This window comes from Sparus aurata, chromosome 5 (assembly GCF_900880675.1).
Source record: "Sparus aurata chromosome 5, fSpaAur1.1, whole genome shotgun sequence".
In the NCBI taxonomy this organism is placed as follows: domain Eukaryota; kingdom Metazoa; phylum Chordata; class Actinopteri; order Spariformes; family Sparidae; genus Sparus; species Sparus aurata.
This window is the reverse complement of record NC_044191.1, coordinates 27,431,658-27,452,600: the sequence shown is the minus strand read 5'-3', so window position 1 is coordinate 27,452,600 and position 20,943 is coordinate 27,431,658. Positions and strand designations below refer to the sequence as shown.

Here is a 20,943-nt window from a genome sequence, read left to right as displayed (position 1 = left end):
TCTACTTTTAAAAAGGTATAAATTTCACAGCTGAGTTCATCTCATAGAATTAATTCACCATCACCCAATCACACGCATATTCCGCATATATAGTGTTGGTCTGATGTGGCTGTGGAAGATGGAAGTTTGATTTTCCCAGAAATCCTGAAGGTTTTGTGTTATCCAGCATTTAATGTCCTCAAGTATCTCTGTCAACGTGCTGAGCTGAGCTCGGTTGCAAAATATCAGTGAAACACATAACTTGGTTTATCTGCATAACGGGTCAAATTGATTTTGTGCCTGCCAGTAACTGTTTCCAGCTGTAGCGTGCATAAAAAGAAAAATAAAGGACCAACGACTGAACCCTGAGGGACGCCATCGATAATGATAGCTGGGACAGATAAAGGGTCTCTTCCAGAGGCTGTGAAGTTTCTCTTGGAACAGGTTTTAGGTGGAACTGCGTCATATCAACATGAGTCATGTCTAAAGCTGTTCAAAATGACTATATGCTCTGATTTAAAAACAGCACTTTTGCATTAAGGGAAATATGTCCCCCAATATTTGTTTGTTACAGGCTGAGATACATTTTCATTAACGACATTTCTGTTTTGCATGCAAAGAAATCCCGCATTCACTCTGTTGCCATCATGTATCTCTCTCCTCCTCCTCCTCCTCCTTCTTACCTCACATCTTCTCTCTCCTCACAGCAGCCTTTTGAAGCGTAACTAACCTCAACACTAACTTAAATCCACAAATGAGCCGGAAAAGGTGGAAATTCATAGCGTCATAGCCGTCATTTCCCCTGCGCTCCTCATGACAGTCGAGCATGTCACAATACGGTGACTGATAAAACCCGGTCGCACCTTTCTGCACGCCTTTTTAGGGCTGTTTGCCAGATGGCGCTCGCGCCTGGGAGAGGAGTGCTTTATTTAGCCTTTTTAGTGGATTTTAAACCTTAATGGCTAAAGCTGACATCGAAGTAGATAAGTGGTTTCCTAGCTCCTCCGTATGGACTGATGAAGACAGGATGTGAAGCTAAGAGCTGTTTATCAGTCTCAGCTGCACACACAGCGCACAAGGACCAACGGATACATTGTGGACAGCCAGGATCAGGGCACACACACATACACACAATTAGGTTTCTTCTTCCAGCCAGAGGCCAAGCCAACTGCTGATCATTTGATGGCAGCTGGCAGGTACGGGCAGGATCGAGCTTACCATCAGTTAAAGTTGTTTTTACATTAGTACATGTAGAAAACGGGGGGGGGGGGGGGGGGGGGGGGGGGCGGAGGCCCTGCAGCAAAATTAGCAGCCTATGCATGACAGGTAATTAACATCTATCTGTCAAGAAGTTTCCCTCTGGCATGTGAACCAGTTACAACTTGAACAGTTTTCTCACCGTAATGTCTCAAAAAGACGTTATTAAAGCCAGTTGTAGCAGTAAGCCTCACAATATCAGAGAGGAATTAAGAGGAGAAGAGCGACAGTCAGCAAAAGAGTGAAAAAGAGAGAAATAAGAATGATATGGGCGAGAATTTGAGTCTCTCCAGGTGAGCAGCCCAACCTCTCACCTCTGACACACTTGAGATTTGTTTATCCATCACTGCAAACGATGCAAACAACTTTTTTTCTTTTCTTTTTTTAAATGGCTGCACCTCCTGACCTTTAGATCTTCATGGAGAGGTCAACTGTCAAAACACACTACCTGTGTGCTTTCACATCTCCACACAAGGAACAAACTGATACGAAAATGCAAGAAACGTGATTGAGTTGTCGGGATTCTCGGGCTGCAAGGTGTTGTATTACTTTGTGTGCAGTCTGCCCTGATGCACTTCAAAGCTCTCCTTTGCATCCAGTGTTTGCATAAAGCTCTTTCATGGTGGCAGCTGGAATTCGTTGGATGGGGCAGGGAGGGAGGGATGGAGGGAGGCCGGGTTGAAATAGCAAAGCTCTGGGAACCACGACAGTGTGCAGAAGATGAAGGGAGGGAAAGGTGGGAAAGAGGGAGGGGAGGGGTTGAGAGCTGGAGGCACAATGGCGTAGGAATGCGATGACTTATGAGGTTACACTGGCATCAAGTAGAAAGTGAGCAAAGTAATCAAAGTAATGGTGCACGGTCTGCGTGAGTAAATGATGACCGTGTGCAGCCCGCGCTGCCTGGAGTTCAGGCTTGTTTGTTAGGCCGTTCTGTTCCGGTGGTTGGAAGTGTGTTTATGTTAGCGAGGGATGCATGGTGGCCGGGTGAGTGCGAACGTTGTACACATGCAGATGCGGCTGTAGTATTTCATAGCCTTTTTTCTTTTTTTTTTTTTTCCTAAAGGAGGATTTAGCAGCGAATCTGTGTAGAGACAGTGTTGCTCCAGTCTGGCTTTAATTCCCCGCCTTGTGTTGTGAAGCATGTTTATGTTCTGGGTCTGTGTGTGATTTATGCCGCAGCCAGCGCTGGAGGAGGGCGGTTAGAGCAGAAATCAATGCTACCTTCAGTTGCTTATTTATGGTTGCACCAAACCCCGGGACTCTTTGCTGGATGAGAAAACTGGCCTCCGACAAGGGTGGAGGGAGGCGGCGGGGGATTGGCAATGAGCAGTGATAGGGTGCCGAGGGAGAGTTGGAAAGGGCTGAGTCAGGGCCTCGGGGTGGGGCATGGGGAGATGGATCTGTGTGGTTGGATCTAAAGGTTATAAAGGCACGGGGACTGAAATGTGATGCGGCGTAACTCCATCTTTCAACAAGTTGGTTTTTTTTGCTCGAAAAGTCACAGGTTCACGTGTCGCACAAGTCAATTTTAGATTAACGTAAGCTGCAGAGTGAAAAATTACCCCCGTCCGCCCCCAGCACAAAGTGTTACCGCTGCTGCACATCACACAGCTCCTCCTCATCCGAGCCGTGTGTTTTCCTCGCGACTGGCGGTGGCTACACGTGGGTCGTAACCTCCGTCAGCGAAAACGGGCACTGCTAATGAAACGTATGAATTTATGGAACAGCTCTTTGCGCACAAATAAGAAGACAGTACACGCAATGTCCAAAGCACACCACGAAAACATGTTGTTGACAGTCGCCTTGAATGTTTCCTCGCTCTTATCTCGACGTTCAGACTGATTACTTGCTCGTATCTGCCTTGAAAAACAGATTTTTTTTTTGTTTGTGTCCATGAGCTGAAGTCACGAGGAGTTGGGATAATGAGGCTTAGGTTTTATCAGTGTTATTGATGAATCGAAACCCCTGTTAGCTTATAGGCATCAATGAAGCCGATCGATCAACCTGATCCCTCCTAGTTCCTCTCTCTGATCCTTGCCTTTCTTTGTTCTTCTCTCATTGTATTTCAGCCCCCGTTGGACCGCATTTCACGGAGTGCATATCGAGGGAGCAGGAGACATTCCGATGTTGGTGGAGTCCAGGCGGCTTCCACAACCTGTCCTTCCCTGGAGCGCTCCGAGTCTTCTACCTTAAGAAAGAGTGAGTGTGACAGCCCGCTCTACCGGTCCCAATAAAGTGATGGCCCAATTAAAAAAAACGCTCCAACGGTTGTTTATTTTCTTTGCTCCTTCCTCTCTTCCTACGTCAGCTCGCCCAACAGTGAATGGAAAGAGTGTCCGGAGTATAGCCACTTGAAAAGGGAGTGCTTCTTCGATGTCAATCACACGTCTGTTTGGATCCCCTACTGCATGCAGCTCCGCGGCCAAAACAATGTCACCTATCTGGACGAGGACTACTGTTTCACCGTAGAGAATATCGGTCAGTGACAAATGTTTGTGCCACGTATCCTCGTATAAATAAAGGGAATTCTACGTTGCATCTCCTGTGGTTTCACACATGTGTTTTTCAGAGTGTTTACAGACCACCGAGTAAATGTATTCACACAGAGGAAGCCATGAGAGATAGTTGATTTCCAAGAAATGCTTCCTGCTGCTTCATATCAGCCAAACCAGCAAATGTCACATAGATAAACAATGTTTGACTGGCAAATGTTTTTGATCCGTCAGTCTTTATCCCACAGGCCAGTAGACAATACTGATGCAGTGTATCATCACATGGCGATCTCGAATATTTGCTGATATTTCTTTCCATGAAGAAACCTTGTCCAGGTCTCCTCTCGTGTACAAATTGATTATCAGCATGTTTTATTTCTCAGTAACACGGACAATGACCTCTTTATCACAGCAAGGTGTAGGTTAAAGAGGTTATAGATGGATGGTCGGTCCATTCACGGAGGAATTGATTTTTTTTCCCACAAATATTCATAGTCCCCAGAGGCTGTTTTTTGGTGACCGGTCCCAAAATGGGGCCAGAAAGTTTTACTTCTACCCGAGAAATATCAATTTATAATCAGCAACTTTCCATTAAATTTGATACGAATATTCATGTTCCTCGGAGGATAAACCCTACTCTATTGTTTGCACTGAAATTTTGAGAAACAACCTTGTAGTTTGCTCACCCTCAAGACAATATTTACATGTTTATCCCCACAAATGGTTAGCTACGACTAGCATAGTCATAGATATCTTGATTGTTTCGACAAACATGTAGAGGGGCTCTGTGTGAGCCCTCAAAAAAAAAACGTAGACACACACATAATATTCTTTGTGTAATTCTTATTATTTATTGGTTAATCTAGACATTTTTAAAGTGAATTCAAAGCCACCACTTAATGTACAATGTTCAGAGACAGAAATTGCTCCAAGTGTTTTCTTTCTGTTCAAACCGAACTTTTGCCCTTTTTCCTGGCAGTGCGTCCTGACCCACCAGTGTCTTTAAACTGGACCCTTCTGAATATTAGCCCCTCTGGGCTCAGTTATGATGTCATGGTCAACTGGGAGCCCCCTCCCTCTGCAGACGTCGGGGCGGGCTGGATGCGCATCGAGTATGAGATCCAGTACACAGAGAGAAATACCACAAACTGGGAAGCAGTAAGTCGTCTTTCTGTTTTTACTTGCTCTTCAAATCTCTCTCTCGCCCTTATGTTTTATGCACGCGCACGCACACACACACACACACGGTGACATGTCCTGACACATGTCAACACGCATCCTTAAAGCTTTACAAAATGCCTCTGTGCGCCTGCACAAGCTCACACCCCTGCACCCTCTTTTAAAGTAAACTTTAGGTAGGTTGCACAGGCACAGTGTCTTGTTTCCTCTCCCCTCCCCCTGCCTGGACACTCGTGGCTTAAATGCAGCGAAGCTTTGTTGGCGAGGCGGTAGAAGTCGGAGCAGGCCCTGTGGGAAAACAGAGTCTCTCCGAAGGAAGTGAAGGGAGGGATCTGTAGGTCAGAGGCCATGGGACCTTCAGCAGGCTCATATTCATTACAGCCTGGCCGCGCCGTCTGACAAACGCAGCCTTGGAAACCGTTTTAGAGCCCTTCGTTATAACAGTATGTCCTCTGTCTAATGTATCTGAAGTGCTTCCACAATTGTACGTTTGGAAAAGGTCACCATCTCAGGTACCAAAAATAAACATGGACTCTTAACTGTTCAGCTCCCGTAAGCTCCAGCTGTAGCTGTTTCTCAGTCGTGCTGTGATTAATGAATACATTTTTTCCTTCCCTGAGTGATTGTTCTCCCTCTCCTTCCTTCGTGTCTTTCTGTACTGCAGTTGGAGATGCAGCCGCACACCCAGCAGACAATCTACGGTCTGCAAATCGGAAAAGAGTACGAAGTGCACATCCGCTGCAGGATGCAGGCCTTCGTCAAGTTTGGAGAGTTCAGCGACTCCGTGTTCATTCAAGTGACTGAGATCCCCAGCCAGGGTAAGATCATGGGAGGAGTAAACAAACTTTCGGTTCAGTGGAGTGAATAAATATGGCTGGCCTGTTGCTTTGTCAACATCAGTGAACATTGAAGTGAGGATGATGAGGATGGGTTCTGTTGGTGTTGTTTTTCAGACTCTAATTTCCCCTTCAAGCTGGCTCTCATTTTCGGGGTTTTGGGCATCCTCATACTCATCTTGCTCATTGGCATCTCTCAGCAGCCCAGGTACGTACGGACCCTCTCGTTCTTTTCTCTGGAAAACTCACCGTGGGTTGTGCGCTGCAAATACTGACAACTGTGAACAGATTATCCTCATCGTGCCTGCCCTGTCGTTGCAGATTAATGATGATTCTGTTGCCGCCGGTTCCTGCACCTAAAATTAAAGGCATCGATCCGGAGCTGTTAAAGGTACATTTATGTCTGTGTTGTCGTTCCGCTGTCGGCCCGGGATTTTTCTCGCGTTTATCGGATTCGCGTCAGATTCTGTTTATTTTACAAAACAAATATCGGCTTATTTTTGAATCTCATCTTAGTTTTTAAAACCAGTCAGACTCTTAATACATAACAGCTCCGTCTGTTATACCCTACTTAAAAAGACATAATGAGTAAAATTGCAAACATCCATAATTTATTGAAGCGAACATGTGGAACTGTGCTTTGTTTATTCATTATACAAAGTCTTTTGTAACCACAGTTGTTTTTTTTTGTTTTTTTTAATTACATTTCCATTGTACTTTTAATTAAAAACAGACACTGCCGGGCATCCATGTGTCTCAGTTGGCGGAGGCACCGCGGGCCACGTGATCGTCACATCACCCCGCTGTCTCTCTCACACTCGGAGCCTGTTTACCATTTGTGTCAAATATCAAATAACAGGAAAAAATGTCCTGAAATGATTTGAAAGCAGACACTCTATGTTTTTGTGTCGGTAAACAAGGACATGAGGAGGGATAATAAGATGTGAAGAGGGTCTCTTGTGTTGTGGGTGTATTATTGCCAGATGATGTGGGATGCATTTAAAAGGCAGCCTGTTTGCGCTTTAGAAAAACAACCTTACCCTGAACCCCAGGGGAGAAAAAAGTCCTGATGGGAGCAAATAGAAAAATAATGCTGCTGGTTCATAGCCAGACAAATGTGAAACACGAGTTGGGTTAGCAGCTGAAATGTGTACATTAGTCACCGTGCTTTGCGGAGAACAGGGCAAGGTTTTCTTATTCCATGACTCACATCATGCACATTTGTGCTCTTGCAGAAGGGGAAGCTGGATGAGCTGAATTTCATCCTGAGCGGTGGAGGTATGGGAGGCCTATCGACCTATGCGCCAGATTTCTACCAAGACGAGCCATGGGTGGAGTTCATCGAGGTGGATGCCGAGGATGCCGATGCTGCAGAGAAGGAGGAAAACCAGGGCTCAGACACCCAGAGGCTGCTGGACCCGCCCCAACCTGTCAGCCACCACATGAACACAGGGTGCGCCAACGCCGTCAGGTACTGCATAAGTTCTCTTGTAAAGTTTTCATGTCATGCTGCCAAATGGCACTCAAAATACGAATCCCTCGTCTTTTCCCCTCCCGCCTCCAGCTTTCCTGATGATGACTCGGGTCGGGCCAGCTGTTACGACCCAGATCTGCACGACCAGGACACCTTAATGCTGATGGCGACCCTGCTGCCGGGCCAACCAGAGGATGGAGAAGACTCCTTCGATGTTGTTGAGAGAGCGCCGGTCATAGAGAGAAGTGAGAGGCCCCTCGTCCAAACCCAAACTGGGGGGCCCCAGACTTGGCTCAACACAGACTTCTATGCCCAGGTCAGCAACGTCATGCCTTCTGGAGGTGTGGTGCTGTCTCCCGGCCAGCAACTCAGATTCCAAGAGAGCACCTCAGCCGCAGAGGACGAGGCACAAAAGAAGGGAAAAGGCAGCGAGGACAGTGAGGAAAAGACGCAGAAGGAGCTGCAGTTTCAGCTGCTGGTCGTGGATCCTGAAGGAAGCGGCTACACCACAGAGAGCAACGCCCGGCAGATCAGCACTCCCCCTAATACCCCCATGCCTGGCAGTGGGTACCAAACCATACACCCTCAGCCGGTGGAGACCAAACCTGCAGCCACAGCTGAGAATAATCAATCACCTTACATACTTCCTGACTCTCCCCAGTCCCAGTTCTTTGCTCCTGTCGCAGACTACACAGTGGTGCAGGAGGTGGACAGTCAGCACAGTCTGCTCCTCAACCCGCCTCCCCGCCAGTCTCCCCCTCCCTGCCTGCCACATCACCCCACCAAGGCCCTAGCCGCTATGCCTGTAGGGTACGTCACCCCAGACCTGCTGGGGAACCTCTCACCGTGAAATGACACTGCCACTTTAGGCCTTTAGGTTTTAAGGCTGATTGACCAGGAAGTCGCCCCGCGGTCACAAAAGCCTTGTTTTCTACCTGATTCCTGCTGGAAAACCAAATAACTCGCAGCACACAGTGTGGATGAGAGTGTACAGGTGGTTGTTTTCAGAAAGGTGTCGAAAGGGAGATGTGGAAAGCTACAAGCTTACATCTGCGCCATCAATTAATTTGATGCAGAGGCAGTCAGACGTGAACATAAAAAAAACTAAACAAAATGCACAGTTGGCTCACACACACACACACACAGGCCGAGACTGTGATTGCAATGAGTCAAAAAAGCATTAGCTCAATGCTAAGCTGCCTTGGATCACATTACACGCGTGGCTAATTGTGTTCAGAGCATTTTTGGAGTCTTAATCTTACAGAGGCGTCAGTGTGTGATTGATTAGGATAAGACAAGCACATTGTCGTCATGTATTTCACACCGCACCGAGAAGAAATGGCCGACGTTGTTGTTCATCATACCTCTTGCTGGCAGAGGTGCTTTGCCGCTCAATTGTGACTTATTTTGTATTCTTACATTTCTTATCTCATCGTGTCATCTTATTAGTACCTAACTAGAGATATATTTTTGTACAGAAAGGCATTATCTGAAGGAAAGAAGAAAAAAAAAAATCCGCCCTGAGATACAGTTGAGAACTATGCAGTTTGACCGTGCATTCCTGGCTTAATTTTTTTTGTTTAACGGCATGCTCGTCAGATTTTCATGAATACGTGGCCAACGGGCGATTGAAATGATGTCAAGATATTTTTTTACCTAGCGCCACAACAGAGAGTTTAACAGAAGATATGCTCACACACAGAGACTTGCAGACTATGTTCACACGGCAGCCATCTTGGGGCCGTCGTGCTTAGGGACGGGAAGCGCAAGTGTCCTGTTGCTGTGTTTCTGGCTGCAAGTCCTTTAAAACGCAGGGAATGCCACAGATAGGGGCGTTGCGATTGATCCGAAAATTCGAGAGGCAAAACAGCGTCAACCTCCCAACGTAGATAATAACCTTATAGCTCGTTCCCACCTTGGGGGGGGGGGGGATTGAAAGGCATTCTTGGAAATGAAGGAAATCTCCATCTGAAGTAAAATGAGAGACGAGGTATAAAAGGGACAATACAACATTTGATCATAAACCAATTCCGAGAATACCTTGAATATAACACTTATTGTCCATGTCATACAAGTATATTTATTCTGAGTCCATTCATAGCTGGGGAGCCTCTCAGTACAGAACAGCTCACTGTAGTACAATGACCGCCGCCAAGTGCCTTCCAAGGGGAAGAGAGTCTGCACAAGGTCTCACCTTCACAAACCAGCACTCGCTCACTAAACCTGTATGAGTAAGCTTTTTATTGGGGGGGGGGTTGGTTAATTCTTCTTATGTTGTTAAAGGCAAGCAGCAACTGGAACAAGTTGAGAGACTGTGAAAGTATGTTATAGCTGTAATTAGCTTACATTTAATACTTATTATCAGCCGAACACACCGCGTTAGCAATCTGTGCCTGTGTTTTCCAGCTTTGCCGTGTCCGTTCTATAGAAGACAAAGGGTGCATTTTTTGCATTTGCATCTGTACGGGCAAGTACTGGCTGTGTATCTGTGAGCTGGTGTAATGCTCTGCTCTAAAAAAAAAAAACATCATCCAAAAAATGTGTTTCGCCTTTAATTGATATTCAGTTTGACCTCCTCGACTTTAAGAGGCCACGAAACCGTAATTGGAGCACGTTAAACTTGTTAAATTTCCAAGCCAAAAAATGCTGAACGGGGCAAGTACTTGAAGATCCTGATGATCTGGTTTGACAGAGCATCCAATGCATAGATAACGTGTGAGTATCTTTCCCCAGAATACCTGAGTCTGAGGCGTTGATTCCTTGTTACTCTGCCTGCACACTTTTATTACAATAACTATATTTAGGTATTGTGCGGGCAAGGTATGTAGCTAATCAAAGATTTAGTCACGTTAGCTTGTAGCATGAGCTCACCCTCGGCTTATTGGCAGTGTAACATTATAATAATTTGAAATCAGCGGCCTGTGTGGGTGAGTGGAGACCTTTTATTTGAAAAGATGCTCCTCCAGTGTTTTCAGCCGGCGATTTCTATCGTTAAGGCTTTGACAATACACATACAGACCCATAGCATACAATAAGCTACCCAAGCGTGGGTCAACAGAGGTTGTGCTAATGTGCATGGTTTTGTGACGCGACACAATGAATTTCCTCTTTAGTAAGTTTATGAGTGCGTCAGGAGCGTTATCGTCGTCTTACATCAAGGCAGCCTCTGAATAGTCGCGTCGCACCGTAAAAAAAAAAAACGAGTTCCAAACCAAATGCTATGGAAGCTTTGAATCACCTTGTTTGGAAAATATCGTCCTTGAGATAAGTAAGTAAGTAGGCAGGCGGATGACTATAGCGCGGAGATGAATAGAGACATGGAGATAGAATAGGTCTTTTGTACAAGACAATCCCCATAATGAAGCGAGACAAAGCAAGAGCCAAGAGATGTTTAAAAAAAAAAGATAAATGTGAATGTGACACATGCCAATTCTCTCCTTTTGTCTTTTTTTTTTTGTTAAGCTCAGTGTTCTGTTGTCGTTGCCTAGTACTGATGATACCAGCAAGTCAATGCTGTCGCGGAAATGTCTTAATATATTTACTAGTGCTGTAAGATTACAAGTATAGATTTTTTTATGTCATTAATGTTACTAATCACGATGTATTGCTGCTCGGTACATGTATTTTTTTTCCTGCATTCGGCCTTACTGCGGTGAGGCAAGAGTGTGCAATGATCATGATCATGATTGTGAACCAGTGTAGATGTTTGTGATAAAAAAAAAAAAAAAAAACCTTCAAATTGGATGATACAGATATCTGAAAAATGTCCTGTTGCCTGGGAGATGTGGGACGGTGTAGCAACCATGAAACAATTTTACCCCCAGGGTCATTCAGCAGTGCTCGTCCAGCATTCACAGTGTTTACACACCCATCCAAAGATCCCCACCAAAAGGCTCTCTGCGTATATGAAGGAAGCGCAGATCATGGAACAAGCGCTGTTCAGGTCGTGTTTCAGTTGTTACTGTGGTGATTGTGAATGTGTGCAAACTGGAATATGCAATGCAATTAACATATTGAGGAAAAAGTTGTAAAAACAAAAAAGGTAAATCACTGAAAGTGTTTTTATTTTCCTTCTTTTTTTTAAAGGTTACAGCTTGGAAGATAAATTGGGAGGTGCTTTTTTTGTTCAAGCTTACTGTACAGGTCTTTACTACATTGTGTCTGCAATCTTGTTTCTTTTTCTTTTTTTTCTTTTTTTTTGCCAGTTCACAATGAGCTCATTCTTAATGTGGTGTTAAATAGTTTGCAACTGTTATTTCAAGCTTATAAATGTTACAGACACTTTAGAGCAAGCACTTTGTACACACGTGTATCTGATGTTTGAAATAGTATTCAGATTTTTTTTTTGTTGTATTTTTGAACTTGATCGAGTCTATGAATGACCTGTTATTCTACCAAACATCATTGGTTTTTTATTATTATTCAGCACAATAATCAGACAATGAGGATCATTCGACATCAATAAGCTGCAGTTTTGTTTCTACAGAGTTTATGTTTATTACAGGACATATTTTACACTACCAGATTGATAGAATGATGTACTGTAATGGAGTGTTTAATGTTTGCTATAAGATTTATGGATGAATAAAGCAGATAAGATATAGTCTTTTATGAAGTCATATCAGAATATAGGCAGAGTGTATAATAGTTATACTGCAACTCTACACCCTTACATTTCTCCCACTATGTGATTTTTATTGTCGGAAAAGTGAATGGGATACAGTGTTTTATAATGATGTATTTTGGCATCCAGCGTCTTGGTTTTTGCATCGGTTCAAGGGTGGCTTTTGTCGCTATGGTAAGCCTGGAAGTAATCTCGAGTGCTGGAATTTGTGCTGGTTGTAGCGCTTTATCAAACAAAGAGCGTTCAGCTGCACATTTATTTCAGCTTGTTGGGAAAATACATTACACCCCTGTTTTTTTTTATGACTAAGTTCAGTGGCTCCGCTCTCTATTTCTATTCACAGGTTTTTTTGTTTTTTCTTTGTCTAGTTAGATTCCTCAGAACACCCCGCCACCTGACCTGACATCAGGGGATGGGGCAGCTTGAGCAAAGTGTGCACTGTTATTCTCTGACATGTGTGCTTCATGTTTATAACAAAACAAAACATATCTATATATTAATACATGTCAGAACTGGAAACAGCTGCATTGTGGTTGCAATTGTGGAAAAAATGCAACACCATAATTTAACAGTTTGTCATAAAATGACTTGGCTTTATTTTTTCTCACGCCTCAATCATTTTTTCAGACCCTCTCGACCTTGGAGCCACTGTCCCTCGTCCCTGTTGGCTGCTGTTTTACTCAAAGCCAAGAACATGTGTTGATCTTTGATGATTTCATATTGCTCTCTTACCAGTTGAGCCATTCTGGTGTTGTATAAGCTTGCAACAAGTTACACAATAAATGTATATACAGCATCTCAATCCTGTTGTCCATGTTTTTTTGTCATCAGTTGCTGGCAGGTTTACAGGAGTGATTTTTAATGGCCGACTCAGGATGTCGGCTGGGGCGAAAAAAAATTAAAAGGGCACCAACTGTGCCTGGTGTGGCACCAGTGTGCACTTTGCCACATTTTCTCAACTGAGGTGACCCCCTAAAGAGCACTTTATTACATTTTGTTATTTTGAAAGGCACCATAGAGGGCACTTTATCAGGTTTTATCTACCATAGGGGCATCCAAGAGGGCGCTTTGCAGCGTTTGTGTGTGGGCACCCTGGGTTAACTGATTGTAAAACAAACGTCATTCAAACTCGTCACAAACTAAATACAACTCGGCTAAAGCAGTGAGGATCTTTCTTTCCACAATCACCTCTGGTTTGGTCAAAAGTCCTCAAAGATATGAAAGTGTTACAGCTTTATGTACCTTTTTCAACCACTGCTCACACCCGACTCTCTGTATGTCTCTTCTCCCCTGCTACATGCCCCTCTTGTCCCCGCCTGCCGTGTATAGTTGTCCCCATGTCATTGTCTTGGTTGGAGCAGCTGTAAATCGCCTCTGTACTGTATCCCCTCTAAGGCCACTGGCTCCACGGCTAACTGAACCATGAGCCAATTAGATAAACAGTAGCTAGCTACAGCCAAGGATTGCTAGCCGAGAGCAGCAGTTGTCTGTTACTGTGTTGATACGCTTCCCCTATGTTTGTAGTGCTGCCTTCGAACTCTGGCCCGTGTATTTCATTTAAGCGAATAATCTAGTGTTAGTGTTGTCAATGCAGAAGGAAATTAAACAAATTAGATTCGGATGGGTTAATAAGATCTTGTTACTGATTGCAAATTCAATTCAGTTTTAAATGCAACTCTGCAAACTTTGCTCACATGATCTCCTTAACTCACCGCCAATAGTGTCGTTAAAGGTACACAAAGGCAGCACGCTGCACATTAATGGTCAGCCCGGATCAGCGCTCGGTTACAGAAAAGGCTGTTAATGAACAAAATGTACAGCTCAAATGCAAAGGGATTTGTGTATAAGAGAAGGCAAAATAGGAATTGTGCAGTGGTTCTCGGGTGGAGAGTGAGCGCACTTGTTTGTGAGCAACACAGAGGCACTTTGTGTGTGTGAATGAGTTCACAAAGTGTGTGGTTGTCTCTCTCTCTCCCTCTCTGCTGGACTAAGTGGAGAGGAAACGGCCGCAGAAACAGTTGTGCATCGCGGGGAAAGCATATTGGACAATTAAGACAGAGGCTGTGTGTTGCACTGCTCTGTGTGGGGCTGATTGAATCAGAGAGACAGACACTCACAGCTCTTCGTCTCAGGACATTGCAGGTAATTACCCATAAGTCACTGTTCCCCTGTATTGGATCTTCAGCCCAATTACGCCCACACAAGCAGTCCACCTCGGCCTCATTTATTACCTCCGGTTGCTTGTTGACCTTTTCAGACACACAGTCCAACAGGCAATTCAGATACATTAGGCTGAGCAGAGGGTGTTGCACTTGCACAAGTGTTAGCATAGAGAAATGAGCTTGAGATGCCCAGTCTCCCTAGCACACTCGTACAGACAAACAATCATTTACAAATGGACAGGTGTTTTTTAAATAGCACAAACGCTATTTTCTTGTTGTGTTTTCTATCTTCTATAGTCCATCATCGGTACCAACAACACCGACAAAGATGCAATCAGGTGTTTCATAAATCTAGAGTGTGTGTATGGATTTATTTCACAGACCAGCTAAGGCTCAAGGATGAAGGTTGATTTCTTATTCTACAAACCATCTCTGTCCACCACTCTGCAGGATTTTTGATTTCCTTTCTAAATGAACTCTCAATGTTGTTTTTAATGCGACCAATGATGGTGGTGTCGTCCACATTCATTCACAACAGAGCTCGTGGTTGTACAGCGTGAACAGGAGGAGGCTGAGCACACAGTGACAGTGTCTGTCAATCCAAACTGTCTGGGGTCTGTTTGTGAGGAAGTCCAATTTCCCATTTTGTGGTATTCAAGGCCAGAGTGTTAAGTTTTCCAATCATATTCATGGGTTAGATGGTGTTGAAATCAACAGCATTCTGATGTAGCTGTTCCAAGTGTGTGAAGACTGAGTGGCGGGCAGTGGATATGACATCCTCTGTGGATCTTTTGGCATATATGTGTATATGTATATGTATACACATATATGTATTTACTTTTTCAATTTAATTTAGCTCCATTAAAAGTGAGAGCCTTCCCTGAATTGACAAGAGCTCACTTACATCCCATACAAACTACTACTGCACATTATCTCAAGCTGTCACTGGACATGTGATTGATGTTTAGCACACGTGCATGCCAAAAATCGGGATAACTTGAACCACTGGGATTGAAACTGCATGTGTTTGCACAAGAATGACAGACCAAAATGGATAAAAGATGGCTAATAACCATGAGTAATTCATCAGAGTTTAAAAAAGACCACTTTGGTTAATGAGTTGAAGTGAAGAGCCTGCCTGTTAAAAGCTCATTTGGGTGGAGTTGTCAAAGAATGTGGTAAGCCTGCATGAGGTCAGTAAAGGAGGATAGGCTCCATCAGCAAACCCACCAGTCTGTTGTGAGGAGTGTGGCGGTGTTTTATTGTGTAGACCTTCGTCGCCATCTGCTGACCAATACTGGGTGAGCAGCACCCCTTATATAAAATCACTCCAAAATAAGTGAAAACAGTTGAATCTACTTAACAGTATAAGTGTGTGTGTGTTTATTATTGTACTTTAATAGTATGCCACACACTCTTATGAAGATCCTAGATGTGCAAGAATTGTTCATAAAATGATCCCCCTGCTTTGGTGAAGTCACATGTGTCCAGCCTCTCAGGCATGTGCAGGCTAGTTGCCAAATACCACCAAGAGTCACTCCCCTCAGACACACAATCCACTACAGACCCCACAATTCCTTTCACGCAGCACATTTGACACTCGGCGTGCTCAAATATATACATTCACGGTCAAATTTTTTGTTTTAACTTTGACAAGAAAGCACACGCACCAGCCATGTAACTGACTCAACCATCTTTATTCAACTCTCAGTTTTCCATGTTTGACATCTTGACCACAATACGGTCCACTGTGCCAGCATCAGGTCTCCAGGGTGACTTGCATCTTACCCCCAGAAGCCTTCATTAAGTACAGAGTGTATTCCATCGTTGTTTTGCTCTCTTTTTCCCTCTCATCCTTCCTAAGTCTTGTATTTTTTAAAATTTTGCTTTGTACGCAAGCTTGTGTAAAAGTGTGCAATTTGCAACTTAAAGCAAATCTAGAAAATAATGTGCATGTTTGTGCCAGAAGGTACACCTGATACATGTTGAAGCTAGTGGACTTCAGCAAGTGCAAAGTAAAAAAAAAAAGGAAGTCATTCATGGTAGTTACTGCTGTTATATGTGCTCATGATCAGTTGCATGCCCTACAGACAAACGCGTCATTGAGACAAACTTTTTTGAGGTTTGCTTTTCAATGTTTTTTTAGGACTTTTTGCCCCATTAACGGGCCAGTGCTTTAAGGTTTCCCCATTAAAAGATTGCTGGTAATTCACAGAATTTGATGATATTTGATAATATCTTCAGTTATGCTTCTTTAATAATTCGTTTTTGCAGCATTTGCATTTTCTCATTTTCTGTTTCCTCAAATATCCTCCAATTATGAACATCAAAATGTTTTCAAGTGTTTATCATGTTCCTGAAGTCCCCTCTCCTCTCTCTCCTGCCTGACTTCGAGCAGACGCCACTAGAGCATAGTTTCTGCGCCTGCTTTCATAAAGGATGGAGAGAGCAAAGTGGAGGAGGAAATTCATGAACATGACAACCACATACACTCCTGAGAAAGGATGAGAGCAACCCCCTGACAGACATACTGAGGTAGGTAAAGTGTGACATCTTTCACCAAATTCTGTATCTGTTGCCAAATGTAGCAAGTTAACAAGCTGCCAATACTTGCTTTGGTTGATTGATCTACCGTATTTTGTCTTCATCACCTGTTTAACCATCCCATGCTGTCAGGGACTGCCCTGCCCTCTCCTAGGGTAATACTTGTTGGTAAAAAGAGCGCTTGGCCCCTGGTGTTTCTGGTGTGAGGCTGATATCAGAGTCAGCTTACAGCTGCTCTCATCCTCAGCTCGCACCTTGGGGTCAGGCTCATTGGGTAGGCTGAGGCTGCTGTCACTCAGCAGGAGGCGAGCGTCACTGTCAGGTCTCCCTAACATTATTGGCTGCATCGCCTATCAGTCCGTGTCACTGTCAGGAGGCGGGCAGCGCCTCATTACAGTGTCAGAGACCGACTGGCTGATCGCTCCCTGCATCGCCAAACAGCCTGCGTCAGTGTCAGCATCAGCTGGCCTGAGGAGAAGCTTCATTGTCAGAGACTGCTGTCCACTGTCAGCTGTGCTTTGACTTTCACCTCGCCTTCTTGGACACTCAGGGCCTCACAGGGGCTCAGTTGGCCTCCTGTGGTGTCTGGTGTATTTGCACTGCTTGCTGCATCTGGCCTGCATCTAAATGATCTTGCCTTTGAGATACTTCTTGCTGTCTGACATCTTGCTGACTTTGTCGATGGTCACCGCCATGGCCACTATGATGCCGATGGTGATGGCCATGGTTGTGATCATGGCCATGGCCATTGCCATCAGGGTGTTGGTTCTGGCCATGGTTGTGATCAAGGCCATGGCCATGGCCATCATGGTGTTGGTCGTGCCCAGGATGAGGATGGTGATGTCTTTGATGGTGACCATGTCCAGTGTCTTCTTCTGCAGGCCGGACTGTGTCTGTGTCAGGCTGTGCATCTGCTTTCGGTTTGCACTCCTCTGGGATCTCAGCACTCTGTGGAAAATTCAAGAGAAAAGAAAACAGAGACAAAAGAGTTATCTTTCACATAAAGATAACAAAATATTCAGTTTTTTGGCAGTAATGCCTGGTCTGTACCTCATGCGTGCACTCCCCACACATGCGCTTGCAGTACGCATCTTTGATGGCACCCTCCACATGGCCCTGTCCAATAATGGTGTATGGAAGTGAAATGTGGTGGGTGAGACGGCCACACCTGATGGCGAAAAGACAGAAGAGAAAGGTGAGTGAAAATTTAATAAAAAACACATTAGCAGTCGCAAAATGTGAATGAGGTGTCCGCTGCAGGTCACAAACCTGTCATAAATGAAAAAGTCATCCTTCTCTCCTCCCAGTGTCTGCCAGACATCAGACTGTTGGGCGTCCTGTTTGTAGAGCGTGATGTTCTCTGACAATCGCATTCCCAGCATGGCGTGCAGGCGCTGTGCTTGCTCCCCCTGGTGGTTAACGACCATGTAGACCACATTGTTCAGACCCTGATCCTCCAGCTTCCGGCGCAGGCCTTCCATTCTGCTCGGAGGAGGGGAAAAAGAGGGAGATAAAAGGAGTTGAAAATCGGTTGCCAGGAATCTGAATTGTTGATAAAGCTTTCCTGGATTGTCTGCTTAACAAACAAGTATGAACAAGATGTGTTTTTTTCAACAGTGAACTAAAAGTTGCACAGGGAGGACCAGTCTCAGCTGGCTTGTAACCACTTTTGCAAGCCTTGCAGAATGGGCACTCTTAACTATCTAATATTTTTATTTACTACGCAGTGAGAATGGCAAGCTTTATGACAGATTTAGGTGCGTTCTGCATAACCAAAGGTCAAGAGGTCGTGTTGGCTAACGCATGAAGGCTATGTACCTGGAGGCCTGCACCAAGCAGAACAATCAGCTGGCCTGGAAAAGGGCCAACACCGTCACCCGACCCATAGCCTCCTTCATGGGATCCGCCTCCCCTATCTTCCAGGCTGGCGGCGGCTGACAGCGAGGCCCGCCCCCGTCACTCTCTGCGCCGCCCCCGTGGAGCAGGCAGAGGGTGAGGAGCAGGCTGAGGCACGCCCACATCCCTGCGGCGCCTCCTCACTGCACCAATCTGCTGAGCATAGAGAGGGAAGGGATAGTGGTGGGGAGGAGGGAGAAGTTGGGAAGGGGCGCAGAGAGGGCAGAGGGAGGAGATTGGCAAAACTCATCACAAAGACAGTTGGGATTGCACAAACATTTTAGAAGAAGTTTTATCACTTTTACTTCCCCAGAAGAGGTATCCTCCCGAACTGTTAACTCTTTTCACTCAAGTGCTCGAAAAGGAGACTGTACAACTAGCAGGGTGAACAAAGCAATTTATTTGAGGTTCCCAAATCCACGCTCCTATTGTTTTTGTGCAAATCTACGCTAACAGATGCCCAGTAACTACAAAGAAACAGCATATAGGTGTAAAGTATAAAGTCTTAAACTTCTGCAGTACATTACCACACGTATGACAGGTTAAATAATATGGAAAATGGTACAGTGCGTGGTTAAGATTACATTGATAAACCTCAAACACCATGAAAACAACTGTGTTTACCAAGGTTTAAAAAGAAATAGCGTACTGTTAAAGTCCTTAATTCTGTCTTTAAGCATTTACCTATTCATTTAGCATACTAGCAAAGACAAACACCAACAAACAAACTTTGCTTTCGAAGTAATCCCTCTCTGTAAAGTGCAATCTCACTTACCGAGTGGTTTAAAAGTTTCCTTCTCTCTGCTCAGCTCAGTGCTGCTGCAACTCCTCGAACAGAAAACAAGTCTCTTCCTCCCCTGCTCCCCCCTTTTTATACTCTGCCTGTTGTTTTTCCTATCTGGATGAAGGACAAAGTTCAGTTCCGGCCATATGCTGATGTCTACACTTTTTTTCACAAGTTAAACAGTGCATGCATCCCCCTCACTGACAAGACACAAAAAACCCTTTTCATGGAAAATGTTTTGTAGCGGCTGGCAGTGTGACAAATTCCTTCAGGGGGACAAGTGTGAGTAAACATTACCTCCTTTAACAGCCGGTTAAGATATGTCAGCGCTGGAGCTGGTGTGTGTGTTTGCCTTACAAATCACACACTTTTACAATGTTAAAGTATATTATAGAGGTGTATTATGTCCATAGAGGAACATTGTGCAATTCATTTTTTTTTATTATTTTGAGCGTAGAGGGGAGAAGTGAAAGGGACAGAGGGCGGGACTCTGGTCTGTGTCCAGCATGTTTCTACATGTCCTACACAAACACAGCTGGACAGGACTCCTTCAACATGCACACAAATGGAAAAATCTAAACATTCCTTCATAGAAAGTATCCAGCAGTTTTAATACAACACAGACAGTAAAGGCAAGCAAATGATGTTCTTACAGTTCAGGGCAGGCCAGAAAAATAAGTAACTCATTAGAAAAGCAGGATTTGGCATAAGGAAGCAACAGGGGAGGCTGAAAAGATGAACTTCACACTGATTGGCAAGGGATAAAGATCAAGACAGTAGCTTTGTGACAAATAAAGACAAAAATCCATCAGCCGCTAAAGCTAATGTACAGCTCCCTGCACTTTAACTTACATCACGACGTCACTACTGTAAATGGTGTGAAAGTCCGATCAGGTGTGCGGTCGTCTTGTCTGCAAATACAGGCCATGCAGGTCAGGACAGGGAGAGCGCTGTTACGAGATAACTTAGGCCAAAGGCCAGTTTTAACTAGGCCAGCAAATGTCAGTGACACTATGTTCTGACGAAGAATTCAATTTATTCAAACACCCTGTCAACAAAAGTACCACCTGCGCAATCTAAAACCACTGTCCTGCAGTAAGTGTATTTGCAGGTTGTTTTTATATCTGCATCCCAGAGGGATTTATTTTTTCTCCGTGTGATTTTAAGCCTGTACTTTGGGATGTGTCCACCCTCTGTATATCTCTACAAGCCCCCTCAATTAAATATTTGAGATAGTGGTGAAGACATGTGGAGGAGCTAACTTCCTGCCCCTTATCCTGATTTTGACCTTGTCGCACGGTATGCTTTAACATTTGGGAACGCGCCTTGCAGCCACACAGACAAGCAGCATTAAATGCATACTGACATGGAGGAAGCACTGCAAATATCCCCCAAATGGAAACTAAATTAAAAGAAATGAAGATTTACAAGGACACGTACAAACAGAGTATAGCAAAAAAAAAGTTGTATTAGTTGCAGCATAAAACATGTGACTGTGGTGTAGCAGCTTATACAGCAGAGCAATGAAATGTTACCTAGAGTGTCCTGAGGACTGGCTTATTCTGTGACCCAGTGTTACTCATTTACAGCGGACGGAGAGGTGACAGAGTGTCAGGGCATTTCCAGAGATCTGACTACTTGATAATATTCATCCACACTAAAGTTTCCACAGTCAATCTGCTGTTGTTAACTCCTTTGCACTTTATTTCTTATCAT

At 44.5% G+C, this 20,943-nt stretch overlaps 2 protein-coding genes across 4 annotated transcripts in view; one reads left to right on the top strand and one right to left on the bottom strand.

The window, feature by feature from the left end:
- ghra (growth hormone receptor a) overlaps nt 1-12,643 on the top strand; it is a 30,961-nt gene extending 18,318 nt beyond the window's left edge. The window contains exons 3-10 of one of the 2 annotated variants that reach the window (XM_030417994.1): nt 3,306-3,435; nt 3,545-3,714; nt 4,708-4,886; nt 5,572-5,725; nt 5,861-5,951; nt 6,065-6,134; nt 6,979-7,214; nt 7,308-12,643. In XM_030417994.1, the coding sequence (XP_030273854.1) occupies nt 3,306-3,435; nt 3,545-3,714; nt 4,708-4,886; nt 5,572-5,725; nt 5,861-5,951; nt 6,065-6,134; nt 6,979-7,214; nt 7,308-8,067 (1,790 nt within the window). In that variant the 3' untranslated portion in view covers nt 8,068-12,643. The remainder of the gene's footprint in view (nt 1-3,305; nt 3,436-3,544; nt 3,715-4,707; nt 4,887-5,571; nt 5,726-5,860; nt 5,952-6,064; nt 6,135-6,978; nt 7,215-7,307) is intronic. The other variant, XM_030417995.1, reaches the window with a different exon arrangement.
- Nucleotides 12,644-15,681: 3,038 nt separating this feature from the next.
- On the bottom strand, nt 15,682-19,346 carry selenop (selenoprotein P). 2 transcript variants are annotated; one of them, XM_030416800.1, is made up of 5 exons: nt 19,219-19,345; nt 18,366-18,596; nt 17,817-18,029; nt 17,598-17,715; nt 15,682-17,495 (listed from the first exon to the last, which is right to left on the bottom strand). In XM_030416800.1, exons 2-5 carry the CDS (start codon nt 18,566-18,568, stop codon nt 17,112-17,114), a joined length of 918 nt encoding a protein of 305 aa, XP_030272660.1. In that variant the 5' UTR covers nt 18,569-18,596; nt 19,219-19,345; the 3' UTR covers nt 15,682-17,111. The 2 variants fall into 2 exon arrangements, with proteins under 2 accessions (XP_030272660.1, XP_030272661.1); XM_030416801.1 differs by having other exon boundaries at nt 17,065-17,495; nt 18,366-18,599; nt 19,219-19,346.
- Nucleotides 19,347-20,943: the final 1,597 nt, after the last annotated feature.

Excerpts from the sequence above, each read along its gene's own strand:
- selenop (XM_030416801.1), bottom strand. The coding sequence starts at position 17,985 with ATGTGGTCTACATGGTCGTTAACCACCAGGGGGAGCAAGCACAGCGCC. Across the intron at positions 17,716-17,816 it reads GACTTTTTCATTTATGACAG|GTGTGGCCGTCTCACCCACC; the intron begins GTTTGTGACCTG and ends TTTCGCCATCAG. Across the intron at positions 17,496-17,597 it reads GTGGGGAGTGCACGCATGAG|AGTGCTGAGATCCCAGAGGA; the intron begins GTACAGACCAGG and ends AATTTTCCACAG.